The sequence below is a fragment of the Salmo salar genome, chromosome ssa02 (genome assembly GCF_905237065.1).
Source record: "Salmo salar chromosome ssa02, Ssal_v3.1, whole genome shotgun sequence".
Lineage (NCBI taxonomy): Eukaryota > Metazoa > Chordata > Actinopteri > Salmoniformes > Salmonidae > Salmo > Salmo salar.
The window spans coordinates 26,311,140-26,332,101 of record NC_059443.1 but is presented as its reverse complement, the minus strand read 5'-3'; the positions used below and the strand labels follow the sequence as shown (position 1 = coordinate 26,332,101).

At 44.3% G+C, this 20,962-nt stretch overlaps 3 protein-coding genes across 11 annotated transcripts in view; 2 read left to right on the top strand and 1 right to left on the bottom strand.

The window, feature by feature from the left end:
- The window catches only part of LOC106577653 (IgGFc-binding protein), a 28,253-nt gene extending 19,646 nt beyond the window's left edge, over positions 1 to 8,607 (top strand). The window contains 17 exon segments of the mRNA XM_045712850.1: positions 97 to 667; positions 824 to 1,422; positions 1,514 to 2,057; positions 2,219 to 2,415; positions 2,644 to 2,782; positions 2,930 to 3,255; positions 3,374 to 3,410; positions 3,413 to 3,946; positions 4,039 to 4,550; positions 4,553 to 4,642; positions 4,805 to 5,375; positions 5,532 to 5,632; positions 5,634 to 6,131; positions 6,223 to 6,766; positions 6,928 to 7,124; positions 7,331 to 7,469; positions 7,844 to 8,607. Of these exon segments, the coding sequence (XP_045568806.1) occupies positions 97 to 667; positions 824 to 1,422; positions 1,514 to 2,057; positions 2,219 to 2,415; positions 2,644 to 2,782; positions 2,930 to 3,255; positions 3,374 to 3,410; positions 3,413 to 3,946; positions 4,039 to 4,550; positions 4,553 to 4,642; positions 4,805 to 5,375; positions 5,532 to 5,632; positions 5,634 to 6,131; positions 6,223 to 6,766; positions 6,928 to 7,124; positions 7,331 to 7,469; positions 7,844 to 8,271 (6,027 nt within the window). The 3' untranslated portion in view covers positions 8,272 to 8,607.
- Positions 8,608 to 9,049: 442 nt separating this feature from the next.
- On the top strand, positions 9,050 to 15,128 carry LOC106578359 (B-cell receptor CD22-like). 7 transcript variants are annotated; one of them, XR_006760473.1, is made up of 7 exons: positions 9,050 to 9,728; positions 11,313 to 11,552; positions 11,750 to 11,873; positions 12,219 to 12,309; positions 14,104 to 14,151; positions 14,526 to 14,668; positions 14,860 to 15,128. XR_006760473.1 is itself a non-coding variant. In XM_014157102.2 (6 exons), the coding sequence occupies exons 1-6, from the start codon at positions 9,203 to 9,205 to the stop codon at positions 14,572 to 14,574; spliced, it is 618 nt and encodes a 205-aa protein (XP_014012577.2). In that variant the 5' UTR covers positions 9,050 to 9,202; the 3' UTR covers positions 14,575 to 14,665. The 7 variants fall into 7 exon arrangements, 2 of the variants coding, with proteins under 2 accessions (XP_014012577.2, XP_014012550.2); XR_001322448.2 differs by having other exon boundaries at positions 11,750 to 12,309; XM_014157102.2 differs by lacking the exon at positions 14,860 to 15,128 and having other exon boundaries at positions 9,050 to 9,257; positions 12,208 to 12,309; positions 14,526 to 14,665.
- Positions 14,490 to 18,248, bottom strand: LOC106596181 (neural cell adhesion molecule 1-like). Of its 3 annotated transcripts, XR_006760476.1 has the most exons (4): positions 18,188 to 18,248; positions 17,794 to 17,959; positions 16,367 to 16,571; positions 14,490 to 15,685 (listed from the first exon to the last, which is right to left on the bottom strand). XR_006760476.1 is itself a non-coding variant. In XM_045701349.1 (2 exons), exons 1-2 carry the CDS (start codon positions 16,561 to 16,563, stop codon positions 15,646 to 15,648), a joined length of 237 nt encoding a protein of 78 aa, XP_045557305.1. In that variant the 5' UTR covers positions 16,564 to 16,565; the 3' UTR covers positions 14,490 to 15,645. The 3 variants fall into 3 exon arrangements, 2 of the variants coding, with proteins under 2 accessions (XP_045557305.1, XP_045557304.1); XM_045701349.1 differs by lacking the exons at positions 17,794 to 17,959; positions 18,188 to 18,248 and having other exon boundaries at positions 16,367 to 16,565; XM_045701348.1 differs by lacking the exons at positions 14,490 to 15,685; positions 17,794 to 17,959; positions 18,188 to 18,248 and adding an exon at positions 16,109 to 16,235 and having other exon boundaries at positions 16,367 to 16,563.
- Positions 18,249 to 20,962: the final 2,714 nt, after the last annotated feature.

Here is a 20,962-nt window from a genome sequence, read left to right as displayed (position 1 = left end):
CAATGAGCTTTTATGATTATACTACTTAATGAAAGAGGAAATATCAGGACAGTATCGTCCTTCGTGTTTCATTAACGTTTCTTTCTCTCTTCCCAGGTCAACAACCAGTATGTGAACTTGCCATTTGATGTAGAAGATGGCCAACTGTCCATCTTCCGCAGTGGGTATTTCGGGGTGGTGAAGACCAAATTTGGCCTGACACTGAAGTTCAACTGGAACAGCCACGTCTCCCTAACCCTCCCCAGCTCCTACTCAGACCTCATCGGAGGGCTCTGCGGAAACTGGAACGGCCAACGGAACGACGACCTCCTCAAACCAGACAAGAGCCCTGCCAACTCCTCAACAGTATTTGGGGACAGCTGGAAAGTGGGGAACGACCCTGGCTGCTCCAGCGACTGCAACGGCAAGAAGTGCCCCACCTGTGACCACAGCCTGATGCTTGATTACCAAACAGGGAAGTACTGCGGCAGGATCACAGACAAAAACGGTCCGTTCAAGCACTGCCACGCCAAGGTGGACCCCACAGAGTACTATGAGGACTGTGTGTTTGATATGTGTCTGTACCGTGGCCATGCCTCTGCCCTCTGTAACGCCCTCAGCACCTACACCACTGCCTGCCAGGATGCCCCTGCCAAGGTGGAACAGTGGAGGTCGGACAGCTTCTGTCGTAAGTAGTGCACAGACACACCTCATCAGATGTGTATTTCTAACAACAACTGTAACAATTATGGTCATTACAATAAGTCAGAAGTGGCTTGTCTAGCTAACAGCTCCTGGTTCCGACATTATTAAATTCTATCATGTTTGACCTAATGTGTTGTAGCATCTTCCTGCAAGGCCAAGAGCCACTATGAGGTGTGTGCCTCAGGCTGCCCCCAGACCTGCAGCAGCCTCAATGAGCCTGAGAGCTGTGAGAACTCCCTGTGCACCGAGGGCTGTGTCTGTGACGACGGCTTCATACTGAGCGACAGTGAGTGTGTGCCACTGGCTGAATGTGGCTGCGTTCACCAAGGCCAATACTACCAGATGGGCCAGGTGTTCTTCCCCAACGGCCAGTGCAAAGAGCGCTGTGTGTGTAAAAAGGATGGACACATGGAGTGTAATGTGAAGTTTGCCTGCGGTCCCAATGAGAAGTGCCAGGTCCAAGACGGGGTGCAGGCTTGTATACCCATGAGCACGGGCACCTGCCATGTGAGCGGGGCCAGGAGATTCCACTCGTTCGATGGCAACTGCTTCAGCCTACACGGGGACTGTGTGTACAAAATGTCGGAGGTTGTGGAGAAAGACGGATCGATGGCTCCATTTGTTGTGTCAGTGCAGCAGTTGACCAAGATGGATGATGCAATGGTCACCAGGAGGGTTGAAATACAGGCCTACAAATACAAGATATCTATGTCTCCCAGAGTTATATGGGAAATAACGGTAGTTTTCTGTCTTGATCTACTCATTTCAGTATTAAAAAGCAACACTTGATTCGAAAAACGGATGTTTTCAATCTTTCCTCCTTTCACAGGTGGATGACGTTGCAACAAATCTCCCACTGTCACTCGGAGATGGAAAGGTCAGGGCCTACCAGAACGGCATTAACATCATCGTGGTAACAGACTTTGGCTTGATGGTGACCTACGACACCGTTGCTGGCGCCATCATACAGCTTCCATCCACTTACAAAGGTGTTACCGGTGGTCTCTGTGGCAACTATAATGACAAGAAGGAGGATGACTTCCTGCTGCCCAGTGGGCTGCAGGAGTCGTCTGTGGAGAAGTTTGCAGCGGGGTGGTTAGTGGTTCAGGAAGGGGTCAAATGTCAGACAGGATGTGACGGTGGCTTGAAGTGTCCTCCCACCAGTGGACCCCCGCCGGCTTGTAGCATCATAAAGTCAACCAAGGGTCCATTTGCCCAATGCCATGCTGTTGTGCCACCACAAGAGCACTTTGAGGAGTGCATGAAGGAGGGAGAGGGTGGAGATGCCCTGTGCCGCCACTTACAGACCTATGTGACTTTCTGTCAGGCATCCGGTGGCCTTGTCAGCAGCTGGAGATCTGACCAGTTTTGTCGTGAGTGAATTTTGATATTGAAAGTTAATTGACCTTATCCTGGTTTATCTTAGTGTGCAATATTTTTCTGACCTAATGCTCTGCTGAAAAACAATTGAAGCTGAAGCTGATTTAAGTTTTTTGATAACATGCATCTCCTCCCATTTCCATCTGTCCTCTAGCTCTGACGTGTCCAGCTAACAGTCACTATGAGTTGTGTGCCGACACCTGTTCTTCCACCTGTGACTCTCTCAGTGAGTCTCCCAAATGCCCACTATGCCAGGAGGGCTGCCAGTGTGACGACGGCTTTGTGTTTGATGGTGGCAAGTGTGTCCAACTGGAGAACTGTGGCTGTGTGGTTGATGGACACTATTACAAGGTGATTACTGATTTATTGACAATAAATTGCCATTTCATATCCCAAAAAATGCAATAATATCCTAAAGTCATTTTTACAATTATAGGCCTATATCTGTTCTACGCTAAATGCAAATATATATAATCAATCTCTATCCTTGGTAAATATTTATTGTTTACAATCATCCTATGGTTTCCACCATAGTATAAACACTCAATGATATCACTGATATGTTTTGCTGGTTTTCAGTCTGGCCAGTCTGTGATGCTTGGCAACTGTTCTGAGACCTGCAGCTGTGCAGCAGGAGTGTTCACCTGCAAGAACTCACAGTGCAAAGAGGGTCAGAAATGTGGGTTGAAGAATGGAGTCATGGACTGTTACAGCACAGGTAAAAAAACATTAATAATAATGCAACCCAACAGATATGGCTTTGTGTTAGTACATTTGGATGTGGAATTTTGGACTTTGTTGATGTTTCTATTTTGATATTGCAATGAGCAAGCTATGTTAACATCTCTAATACCCATTTTGTCAGACCCCTGTGAGGACACTGAGTGCCGTGAGAAGGAAAACTGTGTGGTGAAGAACAATAAGGCGGTATGTGTGGCCCAGTCCAAGGCCACCTGCAGGGCTGTGGGCGACCCCCACTACCTCACCTTTGATGGGGAGCGATTTGACTTCCAGGGCACCTGCTCTTATGTCATGGCCACGGTTGTTAAATCTGAACCTGGCCTCATCCCGTTCACTGTCCTGACCAAGAACAACCACAGAGGGAACAACAGGGTGTCTTTCGTAAGGAAAGTCTCAGTCACGGTCTATGGGCTGACTGTTGTGATCAGCACGCATAAAGGGAAGGTTGAGGTAAGTAACAAGAGACCAGAGGGAAATGATCAGGATTGGGGTTGGTTCCATGGTAAATTTGGTCAATCCAGGAGGTGAACTGAGTGGTTTTTCCATATGCTTATTGATCTTTTCTTAGGTGAATGGTGAGAATGTCTACCTGCCTGTGACCCTAGCCAGGGGAACCTAACGGTGGTGTATAGTGGCAGCTATGCTGTTCTGAAGACAAACTTTGGCCTGAAGGTTATGTACGACTGGAACATGAAGTTCTACGTCACTGTCCCCAGCAGCTACTTCCGCACCCTGGGTGGGCTCTGTGGGAACTACAACGGGGATCGCAATGACGAGTTCACTAACCCCAAAGGTAACAAGGAACCCACAGTGATGAAGTTTGCCCAGAGCTGGAGAACTGAAGACGGCGACTTGTTCTGTCATGATGACTGCCAAGGGGAATGTCCTAGCTGCACTCCGGCTCTCCAACAGAAATACAAGGAAGAGAAGTTATGTGGTCTCTTGGCCAAAAAAGATGGCCCATTCGCCAGCTGCCACAAGGTCCTGGACCCAGGCATGTTCATGGACAACTGTGTCTATGACATCTGCATCAATAAAGGCATCTATCAGTTCCTCTGTGAGAACATGAAAAGCTACAATGATGCCTGCTTGGCCGAGGGGGTCAAAATTAGCCCTGAGTGGAGGACAATCACTGGATGCTGTGAGTTTTCCTCTTTCCAGACATTTCATGCAGATTTTTAGATTGCACTTTTCACTATTATTTAAATCTATTTTCTCATTTCACATTTGCAGCACTGGAATGTCCGTCAAACAGCTACTACGAGGCATGTGGCACAGCTTGCCCTGCCTCTTGTTCAGATCTAGATGCCGAAGCAAAGTGCAAGGAACCCTGTGTGGAGACCTGTCAATGCAACAAGGGCTTTGTCCTCAGTGGAGACAAATGCGTCTCCAAGGAGAGCTGTGGCTGCTCTTATGAAGGACGATACTACCCGTCTGGAATGAAGTTCTGGGAAGATGACAAATGCACAAAGCAGTGTGAATGCAATCCAGGAACAGCCAAGGTTGAATGCAAAGCAACAGCATGCAAGAAGTCAGAGATGTGTGGCCAGCAGAGTGGTAAGAGAGATTGCTACCCAACATCTTATGCCACTTGCCAAGGTTCAGGCGACCCCCACTACCGCACGTTTGATGGCAAGAGGTTCGACTTCCAGGGAACGTGTACTTACGTTCTCTCCAAATTGGTCAGCAAAGATGACAAGTCTCTGGCGCCTTTTGAGGTGCTTGTAAAGAATCAGAATAGGGGAGGAACACGGCAGTGTCTTACACAAAGACAGTCACCGTCATTGTCTTCAAAAACATCATCACCATGAGTAGGGACAACCCTGGCAAAGTATTGGTAAGCTACCTTAAAATGTTATCCATTCCAAATGAATGACACAATTGCATTCCGGGTTTACTTGGTCAATGAGCTTTTATGATTATACTACTTCATGAAAGAGGAAATATCAGGACAGTATCGTCCTTCGTGTTTCATTAACGTTTCTTTCTCTCTTCCCAGGTCAACAACCAGTATGTGAACTTGCCATTTGATGTAGAAGATGGCCAACTGTCCATCTTCCGCAGTGGGTATTTCGGGGTGGTGAAGACCAAATTTGGCCTGACACTGAAGTTCAACTGGAACAGCCACGTCTCCCTAACCCTCCCCAGCTCCTACTCAGACCTCATCGGAGGGCTCTGCGGAAACTGGAACGGCCAACGGAACGACGACCTCCTCAAACCAGACAAGAGCCCTGCCAACTCCTCAACAGTATTTGGGGACAGCTGGAAAGTGGGGAACGACCCTGGCTGCTCCAGCGACTGCAACGGCAAGAAGTGCCCCACCTGTGACCACAGCCTGATGCTTGATTACCAAACAGGGAAGTACTGCGGCAGGATCACAGACAAAAACGGTCTGTTCAAGCACTGCCACGCCAAGGTGGACCCCACAGAGTACTATGAGGACTGTGTGTTTGATATGTGTCTGTACCGTGGCCATGCCTCTGCCCTCTGTAACGCCCTCAGCACCTACACCACTGCCTGCCAGGATGCCCCTGCCAAGGTGGAACAGTGGAGGTCGGACAGCTTCTGTCGTAAGTAGTGCACAGACACACCTCATCAGATGTGTATTTCTAACAACAACTGTAACAATTATGGTCATTACAATAAGTCAGAAGTGGCTTGTCTAGCTAACAGCTCCTGGTTCCGACATTATTAAATTCTATCATGTTTGACCTAATGTGTTGTAGCATCTTCCTGCAAGGCCAAGAGCCACTATGAGGTGTGTGCCTCAGGCTGCCCCCAGACCTGCAGCAGCCTCAATGAGCCTGAGAGCTGTGAGAACTCCCCTGTGCACCGAGGGCTGTGTCTGTGACGACGGCTTCATACTGAGCGACAGTGAGTGTGTGCCACTGGCTGAATGTGGCTGCGTTCACCAAGGCCAATACTACCAGATGGGCCAGGTGTTCTTCCCCAACGGCCAGTGCAAAGAGCGCTGTGTGTGTAAAAAGGATGGACACATGGAGTGTAATGTGAAGTTTGCCTGCGGTCCCAATGAGAAGTGCCAGGTCCAAGACGGGGTGCAGGCTTGTATACCCATGAGCACGGGCACCTGCCATGTGAGCGGGGCCAGGAGATTCCACTCGTTCGATGGCAACTGCTTCAGCCTACACGGGGACTGTGTGTACAAAATGTCGGAGGTTGTGGAGAAAGACGGATCGATGGCTCCATTTGTTGTGTCAGTGCAGCAGTTGACCAAGATGGATGATGCAATGGTCACCAGGAGGGTTGAAATACAGGCCTACAAATACAAGATATCTATGTCTCCCAGAGTTATATGGGAAATAACGGTAGTTTTCTGTCTTGATCTACTCATTTCAGTATTAAAAAGCAACACGTGATTCGAAAAACGGATGTTTTCAATCTTTCCTCCTTTCACAGGTGGATGACGTTGCAACAAATCTCCCACTGTCACTCGGAGATGGAAAGGTCAGGGCCTACCAGAACGGCATTAACATCATCGTGGTAACAGACTTTGGCTTGATGGTGACCTACGACACCGTTGCGGGCGCCATCATACAGCTTCCATCCACTTACAAAGGTGTTACCGGTGGTCTCTGTGGCAACTATAATGACAAGAAGGAGGATGACTTCCTGCTGCCCAGTGGGCTGCAGGAGTCGTCTGTGGAGAAGTTTGCAGCGGGGTGGTTAGTGGTTCAGGAAGGGGTCAAATGTCAGACAGGATGTGACGGTGGCTTGAAGTGTCCTCCCACCAGTGGACCCCCGCCGGCTTGTAGCATCATAAAGTCAACCAAGGGTCCATTTGCCCAATGCCATGCTGTTGTGCCACCACAAGAGCACTTTGAGGAGTGCATGAAGGAGGGAGAGGGTGGAGATGCCCTGTGCCGCCACTTACAGACCTATGTGACTTTCTGTCAGGCATCCGGTGGCCTTGTCAGCAGCTGGAGATCTGACCAGTTTTGTCGTGAGTGAATTTTGATATTGAAAGTTAATTGACCTTATCCTGGTTTATCTTAGTGTGCAATATTTTTCTGACCTAATGCTCTGCTGAAAAACAATTGAAGCTGAAGCTGATTTAAGTTTTTTGATAACATGCATCTCCTCCCATTTCCATCTGTCCTCTAGCTCTGACGTGTCCAGCTAACAGTCACTATGAGTTGTGTGCCGACACCTGTTCTTCCACCTGTGACTCTCTCAGTGAGTCTCCCAAATGCCCACTATGCCAGGAGGGCTGCCAGTGTGACGACGGCTTTGTGTTTGATGGTGGCAAGTGTGTCCAACTGGAGAACTGTGGCTGTGTGGTTGATGGACACTATTACAAGGTGATTACTGATTTATTGACAATAAATTGCCATTTCATATCCCAAAAATGCAATAATATCCTAAAGTCATTTTTACAATTATAGGGCTGTATCTGTTCTACGCTAAATGCAAATATAAAGTGCAAATAAGATAATCAATCACTGTCCTTGGTAAATATGTATTGTTTACAATCGTCCTATGGTTACCACGTTTTGCTGGTTTTCAGTCTGGCCAGTCTGTGATGCTTGGCAACTGTTCTGAGACCTGCAGCTGTGCAGCAGGAGTATTCACCTGCAAGAACTCACAGTGCAAAGAGGGTCAGAAATGTGGGTTGAAGATTGGAGTCATGGACTGTTACAGCACAGGTAAAAAAGCATTAATAATAATGCAACCCAACAGATATCCTTGTGTTAGTACATTTAGATGTGGAATTATGGACTTTGTTGATGTTCTTATTTTGATATTACTTTGAGCAAGATATGTTAACATCTCTAATTCACATTCTGTCAGACCCCTGTGAGGACTCTGTGTGCCGTGAGAAAGAGAACTGTGTGGTGATGAACAATAAGGCGGTGTGTGTGGCCCAGTTCAAGGCCTACTGCTGGGCGTTCGGTGACCCTCATTACTCCACATTCGATGGCCGGCCGTTAATTCTAAACCCTACATTTTAAATGAAATCCTGAAACTTTAAAATTGTAACTGATTCCACAGACCTCTCTTTCTCCCTGTGTGTTTTCAGACCTCCCCTGTCCAGAGAACAGTGTCTACAGCCTCTCGGCCTCCGGGTGCCCGGCCACATGCTATTCCATGACCTCCGCCCCAGGATGCACCACTCCTCCAGGGGAGGGCTGTCAATGCAAACCTGGTTTCCTGCAGAGCGATGACAAGTGTGTTCATGTGAAGAACTGTGGCTGTCACCACAAGGGTCGCTACTTTGTGTCCGGCGAGGTCTTCTATAAGGAGGAGAACTGCCACCACCGCTGCAGCTGTAACTCCGGCGAGATGGCCTGTGAGGTGGCGCCCTGCGGTCCGAAGACCACGTGTGCGGTGGTGAAGGGGGTCAGGGGCTGTTACATTATCAGTAGCCCAGATTCAAACAACCAGTCATGGATTGAAAAACTCCTTAACAAATATGTCAAACCTGTACATGTCAAGTTTGGAGGCTAGAACATTTACATTTTAAAATAAGATCTCATGGCTCTAAAATATCCTTAAAAAGTGTCCCTTTCATGTCCTGGTTGTAGGCTAAAGCATTTCAACATAAAATCGAAAAATTCTCTTAAAATGACCTTCTGTATGTGATAACATATTCCGAACCATATAATGTTGTGAGGGATTATGAGTATTCATGCATGGAATTGTTATTGAACTCTATATTCATTCAAATTGAAATATAATCCCAGAGTTGTGTATTACTAAAACTCAGATCATCTCTGTACGCATGTATCTGTGTCTATCCTTTACAACTTTCAAAAGCCAAATAATAAACATATAGCAGCAAAATGAGTCTGTGTCATCTGTTTATCCAGCATTTAGTAGTAATGGTGGAATTACTACAGTTTTGGTAACTGTAATAACTCATACCCTCTCAAGTAATTCATTCAAACAAAACTGTTGAGTATATTAATCTTGAAGTATATGTCATGCCATATTGTATACTGCCTCTGCTCACTGAAAAAAAGACATTGATGCCTTTTTGCAAATCCAATTAGTTTTCACGTTTCATGTCATAATATAGATTTCTGGGGGTTGAAATGACATGGAAACAATGTTGATTCAACCAGTTTTTGTCCAGTGGGTGTTATTGCAAAATAACACAAATCAGTTTGGTGGTTTGGCTGTGGAATTGTTGTGGCTGTTGGAATTTTTTTCTCTCCAAAAAGCAGAAGTTTGACAGTAATTTCAGTGAAATCAATGTTTTATTTTGACATCAGTACTCCTACACAACCCTCCAGTCCTCAATAAGAATAATTTGCCCAGCCACTGCTGGTCAGATAACACACAGCAGAGCTGTTGGTACTACGTTCTTGGATCAAAGATTGTATTAATTACATATTTTCTGGAATACAACTCTCCTTCCTACAGGGCTAAAGCTGTTATGCACTGTCAATACATTCTACAGATATCTCTGCTAACTCTAATCTCCCTGCCAGGTACGTTTTATCTTTGTTTCGGTTAATTATATCTATCAGTGGTTTTTCTCATCACAAGGGCAATGATGTTTTAAATCGCGGTTTTCAGGCACACTGGCCCAGAACTGGTCAGTTTGGTACAGGGACAGGGACAGGACTATCGTTATCTGTGCATCAAAAGGCTCATCAGTGGTATTTGACTGTACATACAGCTACCCAGCTACCCAGATAGTTAGAAGAAGGATATGGTTCACTCCGAGAGACTAGACGGCTCACAGCAAGGAGATGGAGTGTTTAACACATCTGGACTGATTAAGACAAGATACAGTATAAGAACAGAGTTTTATGACCAAGACAATAACTGCACACTGAAACTCAACAATGTGACTGAAGATGACAGTGGTCGATTTTTCTTCCGATTTTAATCAAATACAAGTAATGACGCCCCTCAGGGATTTACAGGATCATTGGGTGTGGACCTGAAAATATCAGGTAAATCTAGACTTATGTACAGTTGAAGTCGGAAGTTTACATACACTAGGTTGGAGTCATTAAAACTCGTTTTTCAACCACTCCACAAATGTCAGGTTAACAAACTATAGTTTTGGCAAGTCGTTTAGGACATCTACTTTGTGCATGACACAAGTGATTTTTCCAACAATTGTTTACAGACAGATTATTTCACTTATAATTCACTGTATCACAATTCCAGTGGGTCAGAAGTTTACATACACGAAGTTGACTGTGCCTTTAAACATCTTGGAAAAATCCAGAAAATGTCATGGCTTTAGAAGCTTCTGTTAGGCTAATTGACATCATTTGAGTCAATTGGAGGTGTACATGTGGATGTATTTCAAGGACTACCTTCAAACTCACTGCCTCTTTGCTTGACATCATGGGAAAATCAGAAGAAATCAGCCAAGACCTCAGAAAAACAATTGTAGACCTCCACAAGTCTGGTTCATCCTTGGGAGCAATTTCCAAATGCCTGATGGTACCACGTTCATCTACACAAACAATAGTACACAAGTATAAACACCATGGGACCACATAGCCGTCATACCGCTCAGGAAGGAGACACGTTCTGTCTCCTAGAGATTAACTTAATTTGGTGTGTAAAGTGCAAATCAATCCCAGAACAACAGCAAAGGACCTTGTGAAGACGCTGGAGGAAACAGGTACAAAAGTATCTATTTCCACAGTAAAATGAGTCCTATATCGACATAACCTGAATGGCCACTCAGCAAGAAAAAAGCCACTGCTCAAAAACCGCCATAAAAAAAGGCAGACTACGGTTTGCAACTGCACATGGGGACAAAGATTGTACTTTTTGGAGAAATATCCTCTGGTCTGATGAAACAAAAATAGAACTGTTTGGCCATAATGACCATCATTATGTTTGGAGGAAAAAGGGGAGGCTTGCAAGCCGAAGAACACCATCCCAACCATGAAGCACGGGGGTGGCAGCATCATGTTGCGGGAGTGCTTTGCTGCAGGAGGGACTGGTGCACTTCACAAAATAGATGGCATCATGAGGCAGGAACATTATGTGGATATATTGAAGCAACATCTCAAGACATCAGTCAGGAAGTTAAAGATTGGTCGCAAATGGGTCTTCCAAGTGAACAATGACCCCAAGCATACTTCCAAAGTTGTGGCAAAATGGCTTAAGGACAACAAAGTCAATGTTTGACCCAAGTTAAACAATTAAAAGGCAACGCTACCAAATACTAATTGAGTGTATGTAAACTTCTGACCCACTGGGAATGTGATGAAAGAAATTAAAGCTGAAATAAATCGCTCTCTATACTGTTATTCTGACATTTCACATTCTTAAAATAAAGTGGTGATCCTACTGACCTAAAACAGAGAATTGTTACTAGGATTAAATGTCAGGAATTGTGAAAACTGAGTTTAAATGTATTTGGCTAAGTTGTATGTAAACTTCTGACTTCAACTGTACATGTCATCATACTAAACAATTAAGGTATTACCTAATGTACAGTAGAGAGGCCAGTTATTAACCCTTCAACATGTCCTATATTTGTTATACATGTTTCTTCTTCCTCATGTCAGTCTTATCCCTAAAGTTAAATGAAAATGGCCCTGTTAAGAAGAGAGATAATGTCATCCTGGCCTGCACCTCCACCTGTAAACTTCCTCAAATGGAGTTCCTCTGGTTTAAAGATGGCCGCCCACTCTCTGGTGTCCCTGGTGGGCAGTATCCTCTAGGTCCACTTTCCCCTAATGACACTGGGTGCTACTCCTGTGCTCTGGGGCAAGGCATATCTACACCAATACTGCTGGATGTGAGATGTAAGTCAGCAATAAATGTTGGTTTGAAGCGATTTTTTCAGTAGTCAGCTATCTTCAAGTTGTTGCGTTCTCTTCGCAGTGGCCAATGTAAATTTCAGTTGGCTTGGTTGATTCATTGTCTGTATTTATGTATAAACGCAGTACTATTAACATACAGTCAAGCTAATACACAAAGAACAATGTACGTCTGTTTCCAGATGCTCCAAGGGACGTTTCTGTTAAGGTCAGCCCGAGCCCCGAGGTAGTGAACGGCAGTCGTCTGACTATGACCTGCAGCAATAACGCCAACCCTGCAGCACAGACCTACATCTGGTTTCAGAGGTCAGGACCGCTAACTTCACTAAGATTAGGGATGGGGAAAGAACACACCTTCAAAGAAATAGATTCTGATGACAGTGGACTGTACTTCTGTATGGCCCAGAATGCCCTTGGATCACAGAACTCTACAGACCTGGAGGTGAAAGTTAAAGGTTGTGCAACACTTCTGCACTTCTTGTATGTCACGCTGTTGTGATATCTGTCCTGTGTATCTCAACAAAACAATGGCATGCAGACAGGGATATGAAGTTACAGTATATGATGTTGCATGTCATCTGTGGAATATCTTGGAGGAAATATTTTATATACAAAACCATGGTCTGATCGGTTCTAATAGTGTATTTTCAGAATCAGCCCATTTAATGATGGTCCTGGCAGCATTTGGGGCTCTTTTCCTTGTCACAGCAGTGATTGTGGTGCTCAACATTTACATAAAAAGGTGAGTGGTTTGAAAATGCGTAATAAAGAACTAAACATATATTATAGTGCACTGAAGGGCCCTCTCTCCCCTATCTTCTTTAGAAATGTACATAATTCCATTTCCCTCCCTCTTTAGCTGTGTATACAAATGAAAATACACTGTCTACAGGCTTGATGTTGTAATCATGTCACAACTGAGACTTCTTCTTTCTTCTTTCTTTCCAAATGTTCTTTCAAAAGAGATACCAAACTGGCATCGACAACCACCAACTGTTGGTTTGGTTGGCCAACAGTGGAAAGTTACTAAAAAGCATAACCTCTCTAGGGTATGTGGGACGAAATCGTCCCACCTACTCAACAGCCAGTGGAATCCCGTGGCGCAATATTCAAATACCTTAGAAATGCTATTACTTCAATTTCTCAAACATATGACTATTTTACACCATTTTAAAGACAAGACTCTCGTTAATCTAACCACACTGTCCGATTTCAAAAAGGCTTTACAACGAAAGCAAAACATTAGATTATGTCAGCAGAGTACCCAGCCAGAAATAATCAGACACCCATTTTTCAAGCTAGCATATAATGTCACATAAACCCAAACCACAGCTAAATGCAGCACTAACCTTTGATGATCTTCATCAGATGACACTCCTAGGACATTATGTTATACAATACATGCATGTTTTGTTCAATCAAGTTCATATTTATATCAAAAACCAGGTTTTTACATTAGCATGTGACGTTCAGAACTAGCATACCCACCGCAAACTTCCGGTGAATTTACTAAATTACTCACAATAAACGTTCACAAAAACATAACAATTATTTTAAGAATTATAGATACAGAACTCCTTTATGCAATCCCTATGTCCGATTTTAAAATAGCTTTTCGGCAAAAGCACATTTTGCAATATTCTGAGTAGATAGCTCGCCATCACGGGCTAGCTATTTTGACACCCACCAAGTTTGGCACTCACCAAACTCAGATTTACTATAAGAAAAATTGGATTACCTTTGCTGTTCTTCGTCAGAATGCACTCCCAGGACTTCTACTTCAATAACAAATGTTGGTTTGGTTCAAAATAATCCATAGTTATGTTCAAATATCCTCTGTTTTGTTCGTGCGTTCAAGACACTATCCGAAGGGTAACGAAGGGTGACGCTCCGGCGCGTATCGTGACAAAAAAAATTCTAAATATTCCATTACCGTACTTCGAAGCATGTCAAACGCTGTTTAAAATCATTTTTTATGCGATTTTTCGATAATATTCCGACCGGGTAACCCTGTTTTCGTTCAAAGACTAAAAATCTAAAATGGACTCTTCTCGTGCACGCGCGCCCCAGTCTCATTGTTCTCAGATCGACCACTTACCAAATGCGCTACTGTTTTTCAGCCATGGCCTGCAAAGTCATCATTCAACGTTCTGCCGCCTTCTGAGAGCCTATGGGAGCCGTAGGAAGTGTCACGTTACAGCAGAGATCCTCCGTTTTCAATAAAGAGAGTGTAGAAGGCCAAGAAATGGTCAGAGAGGGCACTTCCTGTAAGGAATCTTCTCAGGTTTTTGCCTGCCATATGAGTTCTGTTATACTCACAGACACCATTCAAACAGTTTTAGAAACCTCAGGGTGTTTTCTATCAAAATCAAACAATTATATGCATATTCTAGTTTCTGGGCAGTAGTAATAACCAGATTAAATTGGGTACGTTTTTTATCCGGCCGTGCAAATACTGCCCCCTACCCTAGAGAGGATAACAGGCTATTTAGTTGGCCTTTATGGCTGAATTCCCTCTTTGTTTTATCATCCACAGAATTGGAACAGGGCTGAGAAGAAGCTTCCGACCAAACAAGTCCCCCAGGTAGGTGTTCAGAGGAAAGTAATGTACTAACAGTAGCCTTACTGTGGTTGTCTGCTTCTACCCCTTCACCAACACAGTCAGTCTGATCACCAGGCCCTGTTGTCTGAAGGGAAATTACTAAATCGGTAACTGTGGAGAGTCACTTCAAAGTGATGCAATGGACTATGTTGTCATTGCAAAACAAACCTTACACATGTAATTTATTGTTCTATTTTTCTTAGATAATAAAAACCGGCTCGTATGAAAGTGAATGGTAAATGTGTAAATCAATCCCATTGAACTTTGAGTTAGTTAAACTATACCAAAGAGTAGAAAGAGAGTCATTCTATGTCTGGGGCCAGTGCTCAGTATTTTGACTGTATTCTGACTGTTAGATACAAAAATCAACATTGTCTACACCAGAGGACATCTATGAAAACATGAGACGGTCAGTCAAGCCGATCACTGATCCTGATGACATGAACTACGCAGAGCTCAATATCAGCCCTGCTCCTTCACCCATGTAAATAACCACAGAGTGAGTGAGACACTCACAGTAAATTCCACAAGTAAAATAATGTGTATCAAAACAGTTGCATAATAACTTGCAAAAAAACATGTACCCAACAATGCAACAACAGGCTTACATTACGTAGTATCTGTAATATAGTAATAACTACTAGGTAAATACAAATATAGATCTGCACTAAAATCTGTTCCCCTTAAAAGGAGGCAGCGGAATAACAAGGCAGAGGATGACAATGCAGTTAACTACAGCCAACTACAATCACACTGAGGTGGTCAGAGTAAGTACAAACAATGTACAGTGTACAATGTACAAAATAAACAGTAAAAAAGTGGATAATTAAACAAATACAAACATAAAATGATTACATGAGAACACAGGGTATGCCATTTAACAACAGGTTATAAAGAAATGTGCATTTCATATTGCTCTGTGCTATATAAGAGATCTGTATATTTCTCATGATTACAACACTTGAAGACATGTAATTTTGACACGTCGTTATTTGTTAATGAGATTATGCTGTATACTGTACATTCAATGTGGAAATATGTTAATATGTTAGGATAAAATGTCCTTATTAAATAATGGTATGTCACTTTCAGATTTTTTTCAGATTAAAGTGAATATAAACTTCAATAAATAATGAGTTATGATTAAATTCATGAACTACGAAGGTCTCCCTGACAATTTACAGCAGCCTTAATGTACTGAAATATAACATGAATGTACTGAAATATAAAAGCAAGGAAATGTAACACTTAACATGAGATTACACAGGGCTGGATGAAATTACAACCATCTGTTGATGTTAGACATTACAGTTCACAGATAACTTTCCTAATTCTTATCCTTTCTCAACATGGACTGTCCTGGGAACTCTCCAAAAACATTTAACTAAGACCCCCAACTCACAATACTTCCTCCTTACTTTGGCATTTATAGGTTCCATTCTTCAGATACTATGATGTCACTTCCTGTTCAGTAACTCAGGCCTCTGTGGCAGGATCTCCACTGGGGGACGTTTTCCTGATAGGAAATGATAGGTCAGGTTAGAAATAAAATACAACTCAATACAACTAGCCATGCAAATATTTAATGAGTCATTGGCTCAGTAACTCAATATGCACATGCAAATACAGGAAAAAAAGACTGTGTGCCTACTAATTCTGAGAGGGCATTCCCGTGTTCATCAGCTCAAGTCATCAAAGACTCTAGCAGTGGCAAGTGGGTGGTGGCTACCAAACAATTAACATGGGTATCAAAAAAATGGCCAAGATTTTCAATTTGCACATGGGTATAGTAGTTATAATTTAATTAGTCAGTGATCAAACACACTTGCTGACTTATAAGTGCGGAGGTGCCTCTTTTTGCCCTTTTTTAAGGATCACAGCCCGTTTAGGGCGAGGGTGGGCTGTGTCCACCCCTCTGACATCATCATGGGCAGCCTACTCAAAATTTGGTGAGGGGTGCTTTGTCGTACATGACCTCCGCCTGCAACCCATTATTTGCTCCATTTTGTGTCTGCAATTTTGGGATGCTATCCCTTGCTATGCCAAGCCTATTCAACTTCAAGTCTCTGCATTGAAGGACACACATAAACTGAGGCTCAGGAGGGTTCATACAGAGAAACACACATAACCACACTACAACCCTCTGAATATGTTACATTGAGGAACAGGCAGACAGTAGGCTAGAGAACAGTGTTACCCATTAGAGGTGCCGTCACCCTCCTCCACAGTCTTCATCCCAGGAACCTTCTGCCCAAACAGCTTGACAGCCAGGAACATCAGCATGCCACAGCGGTTGGTATAGCAACAGGTGGCGTCCACAGCGATCAGTAGCACCAAGAAGATGACTATGACAATGCCTGCCACAGCCCCTTTCCCCATCACACCCATATTCATCTTGGCTACTGAAAGGGAAGAAGGGAGGGAAGGAGTGAGGGAGGGTATGAAAGGGAGGGAGAGAAGGAGAGAGAGACACAGAGAGGGAGAGATAATCATAACATTTTGCTGATCATAACATCAGCAAAACATTTTATCCTGCCCTGGCATTCTGTTCTGTAACTGTTTTTATTTCAGAGATATTTTCCGCTCTATTGGACAATAGTCCGTTTTCCAGTATGTGACGTCACCAAATCATGAACTAATTGCTGGCACCTGTGCCTGTTTGCCAGCTTTGCCCGGGACTCTGGAAAACCTATTATAAGGGGAAAGTGCAGAAAGGTGTTAACGGGGGAGCTGGTCCTTCGATGAACGTGAGGCTCTGTAACCCTTGCAATTATATTGCACTCACCCTATAATCACACATAGGCTATGAGCTTAATTACACACTAGGAGGTGACATTGCACACAAAGGTGGGAACATGTGGTTACACAGAAAACTGGACATCAAATACTCTTAAAGCATGTGACTTCATTGCAGACAGGTGCTTGGACCAATTCATACAGTCAAAAGACCCACACGATAGTGATGAAGGCACATATAGGACCCAGCACTACAATTACAGTTCTGTCCTCCCTTCATAACCCAAACTGTAATTTCTAAAAACTAAACACATTTAACAGGACTCAGCCAACAGAATAGGACACAGACATGACACTAAAAACATTTAAAAAATGTAAAAACATTGAGCTTGTCTAGCTGACGAGACGCTCCCGTGGGGTCTGAGCATGTGCACCCTTGCTGAGCTGGCAGGCATGGCAAGTTGCAGGCCGACGGTAGGTACATATCTAAGGTGCACTGAGTAGCCTTAGCCTTAATCAACAACCTCGCAAAAAAGCTTTCTTATCTGGTTGTCGTCAGCAGCCTTACACAGCAGCGAATAACACCCTCCCACCATGTGCCTTACACCACAGTTTTCTTCTTCCTACTCAGGCTCAGTGGCATAGACAGCAGAAATATAGTAGGGCGCCTATCTGAGATAGGCTGTCTTATGAAATTAAATGTTTTTAATAAAGTATATAATTCTTTGTTATATTGTTGTTGAGTTATGGTGTGTCCTTCACTCTGACATACCGGTTATTCTTAAGGTGGTGGCAGCACTACGTTACTCTGCTCAATCCAGTATTTGTCCCACCTCTTGGAAGGTCTCAAGCTTTATTTCACTACTACAGTATGCCATAGCAGCTTACCAGGCTGTGGGACGTTGAAGTTCAGCTTGGCAGGGCTGGAGGAGCCGTAGGAGTTGACGGCTAGCACCTCCACGTGGTAGTCTGATTTATACTGCAGGTCATGGAGGTTGATCACTGTCGAGTTTGACGGCAGGTCCTTCTACCTCTAGTCCTCGTCCGCCTTATTCTTAGAGAGAGACAAAGAGGGGGGATAAGGACATGCAAACTCTGTAATGTCTTGAATGGAGCCGGAGAGGATGGCTAATGTTTTACATGCTCCTAAACAACTGTGTTACTTCTTTTTTTTCTTGTGTTGTTTGTAACTTATTTTTAAAATTATTTTGTACATAATGTAGCTGCTACTGCCTCTTATTACCGAAAATAACTTCTGGACATCAGAACAGCATTTACTCACCACGAAATGGAAGAAGCTTTTTCCTTTATCGAGTCCGATGTGAAGGATATACTGCTTTCCCGGAACAGGCCCAAATCCCTGTCATTTGCGTGAAGCAAAGATGGAGAAAAAGGGGGCGGAGGTCAGGCTGCCATCTGAGAATTGGTAGGCGAGCGAGTAAACCTCCACTTCTATCCGTTCTACTGGTCAACGTGCAATCATTGGAAAATAAAATTGATGACCTACGAGCAAGATTAATAAACTACGGGACATTAAAAACTGTAATATCTTATGTTTCACCGAGTCATGGCTGAACGACGAGATGAATAACACAGCTGGCAGGCTATACACTGTATCGGCAGGACAGAACAGCAGCCACTGGCAAGACAAGGGGTGGGGGTCTTTGTATATTTGTAAACAACAGCTGGTGCATGATATCTAAGGAAGTCTCGAGGTTTTACTTGCCTGAGGTAGAGTTTCTCATGATACGCTGTAGAATACACTATCTACCTAGAGAGTTTTCATCTGTATTTTTCATAGCTGTCTACATACCACCACAGAACAATGCTGGCACGAAGACCGCATATGTATACCACCATAAGTAAACAGGAAAATGCTCATCCAGAGGTGGCGCTCCTAGTGGCCGGAGACTTTTTAAATCCGTTGTACCAAATTTCTACAGGCATGTTAAATGTGCAACCAGAGGGAAAAAAAACTCAAGTCCACCTTTACTCCACACACAGAGACACGAACAAAGCTCTCCCTCGCCCTCCATTTGGCAAATCTGACCATAAATCTATCCTCCTGATTCCTGCTTACAAAAAAAATGTAAGCAGGAAGAACCAGTGACTCGGTCAATAAAAAGTGGTCAGATGAAAGAGTTGCTAAGCTACAGGACTGTTATTCTTGCACAGACTGTAAAATGTTCCAGGAATCTTCTGATGGCATTGAGGAGTACACAACATCAGTCACTGGCTTCATCAATAAGAGCATCGATGACGTCGTCCCCACAGTGACTGTACGTACATACCCCAACCAGAAGCCATGAATTACAGGCAACATCCACACTGAGATAAAGGTTAGAGCTGCCGCTTTCAAGCAGCGGGACTCTAACCCGGAAGCTTATAAGAAATCCCGCTATGCCCTCCGACAAACCATCAAACAGGCAAAGCATCAATACAGGACTAAGATTAAATCATACTACACTGGCTCCGACGCTCGTCGGATGTGGCAGGGCTTGAAAACTATTACAGACTACAAAGGGAAGCACAGCTGAGAGCTGATCAGTGACACAAGCCTACCAGATGAGTTAAATTACTTCTATGCTCGCTTCAAGGCAAGTAACACTGAAACATGCATGAGAGCATCAGTTGTTCTGGACAACTGTGTGATCACACTCTCCGCAGCCGATGTGAGTAAGACCTTTAAACAGGTCAACATGCACAAGGCCGCAGAGCCAGACGGATTAACAGGATGTGTACTCCGAGTACGCGCTGACCAACTGGCAAGTATCTTCCCTGACATTTTCAACCTCTCCCTGTCTGAGTCTGTAAGACCAACATGTTTCAAGCAGACCACCATAGTCCCAGTGCCCAAGAACACTAAGGTAACCTGCCTAAATGACTACTGACTCGTAGCACTCACGTCTGTAGCCATGAAGTGCTTTGAAAGGCTGGTCATGGCTCACATCAACACCATTATCCCAGAAACCCTAGACCCACTCCAATTTCCATACCACCCCAACAGATCCACAGATGATGCAATCTCTATTGAACTCCACAATGCCTTGTCCCAACTGGACAAAATGAACGCCTATGTGAGAATTACATTCATTGAGTACAGCTCAGCGTTCAACACCATAGTTACCTCAAAGCTCATTAATAAGCTAAGGACCCTGGGACTAAACACCTCCCTCTGCAACTGGATCCTAGACTTCCTGACGGGCAGCCCCTCAGGGGTGCATGCTCAGTCCCCTCCTGTACTCCCTGTTCACTCATAACTGCACGGCCAGGCACGAGTCCAACACAATTATTAAGTTTGCCGATGACACAACAGTGGTGGGCCTGATCACCAACAACAATGAGACAGCAACTACGGAGGAGGACAGAGACCTGGCCGTGTGGTGCCAGTACAACAACCTCTCCCTCAACGTGATCAAGACAAAGGAGATGATTGTGGTCTACAGGAAAAGGAGGACCGAGCACGCCCCCATTCTCATCGACGGTGCTGTAGTGGAGCAGGTTGAGAGCTTCAAGTTCCTTGGTGTCCACATCACCAACAAACTAACATGGTTCAAGCACACCAAGACAGACGTGAAGAGGGCACAACAAAACCTATTCCCCCGCAGGATACTGAAAGGATTTGGCAAGGGTCCTCAGATCCTCAAAGGTTTCTACAGTTGCACCATCGAGAGCATCCTGACTGGTTGCATGACCACCCTGGTATGGTAACTGCTCGGCTTCTGACTGCAAGGCACTACAGAGGGTATTGCGTACGGCCCAGTATATCACTGTGACCAAGCTCTCTGCTATTGCACGGCAAGTGATACCGGAGCGCCAAATCTACTTCAAGAAGATTCTAAACAGCTTCTACCCCGAAGCCATAAGACTCCTGAACGTCTAATCAAATGGCTACCCAGACTATTTGCATTGCCCCCCCCCCATATTTTACGATGCTGCTACTCTCTGTTATTATCTATGCATAGTCACTTTAATAACTCTATCTACATGTACATATTACCTCAATTACCTCAACTAACCGGTGCACCCGCACATTGACTCTGCACCGGTGCCCCCT

What these genes read in the sequence shown, in the direction of transcription:
- LOC106578359 (XM_014157075.2), top strand. Translation starts at nt 9,203, where the DNA reads ATGCACTGTCAATACATTCTACAGATATCTCTGCTAACTCTAATCTCC. An exon ending in AATACTGCTGGATGTGAGAT is followed by an intron (nt 11,553 to 11,749) that starts GTAAGTCAGCAA and finishes GTCTGTTTCCAG; the next exon opens with ATGCTCCAAGGGACGTTTCT. An exon ending in CGACCAAACAAGTCCCCCAG is followed by an intron (nt 14,152 to 14,525) that starts GTAGGTGTTCAG and finishes TCTGACTGTTAG; the next exon opens with ATACAAAAATCAACATTGTC.
- LOC106596181 (XM_045701348.1), bottom strand. Translation starts at nt 16,563, where the DNA reads ATGAATATGGGTGTGATGGGGAAAGGGGCTGTGGCAGGCATTGTCATA. An exon ending in GGTGACGGCACCTCTAATGG is followed by an intron (nt 16,236 to 16,366) that starts GTAACACTGTTC and finishes CCTTCAATGCAG; the next exon opens with AGACTTGAAGTTGAATAGGC.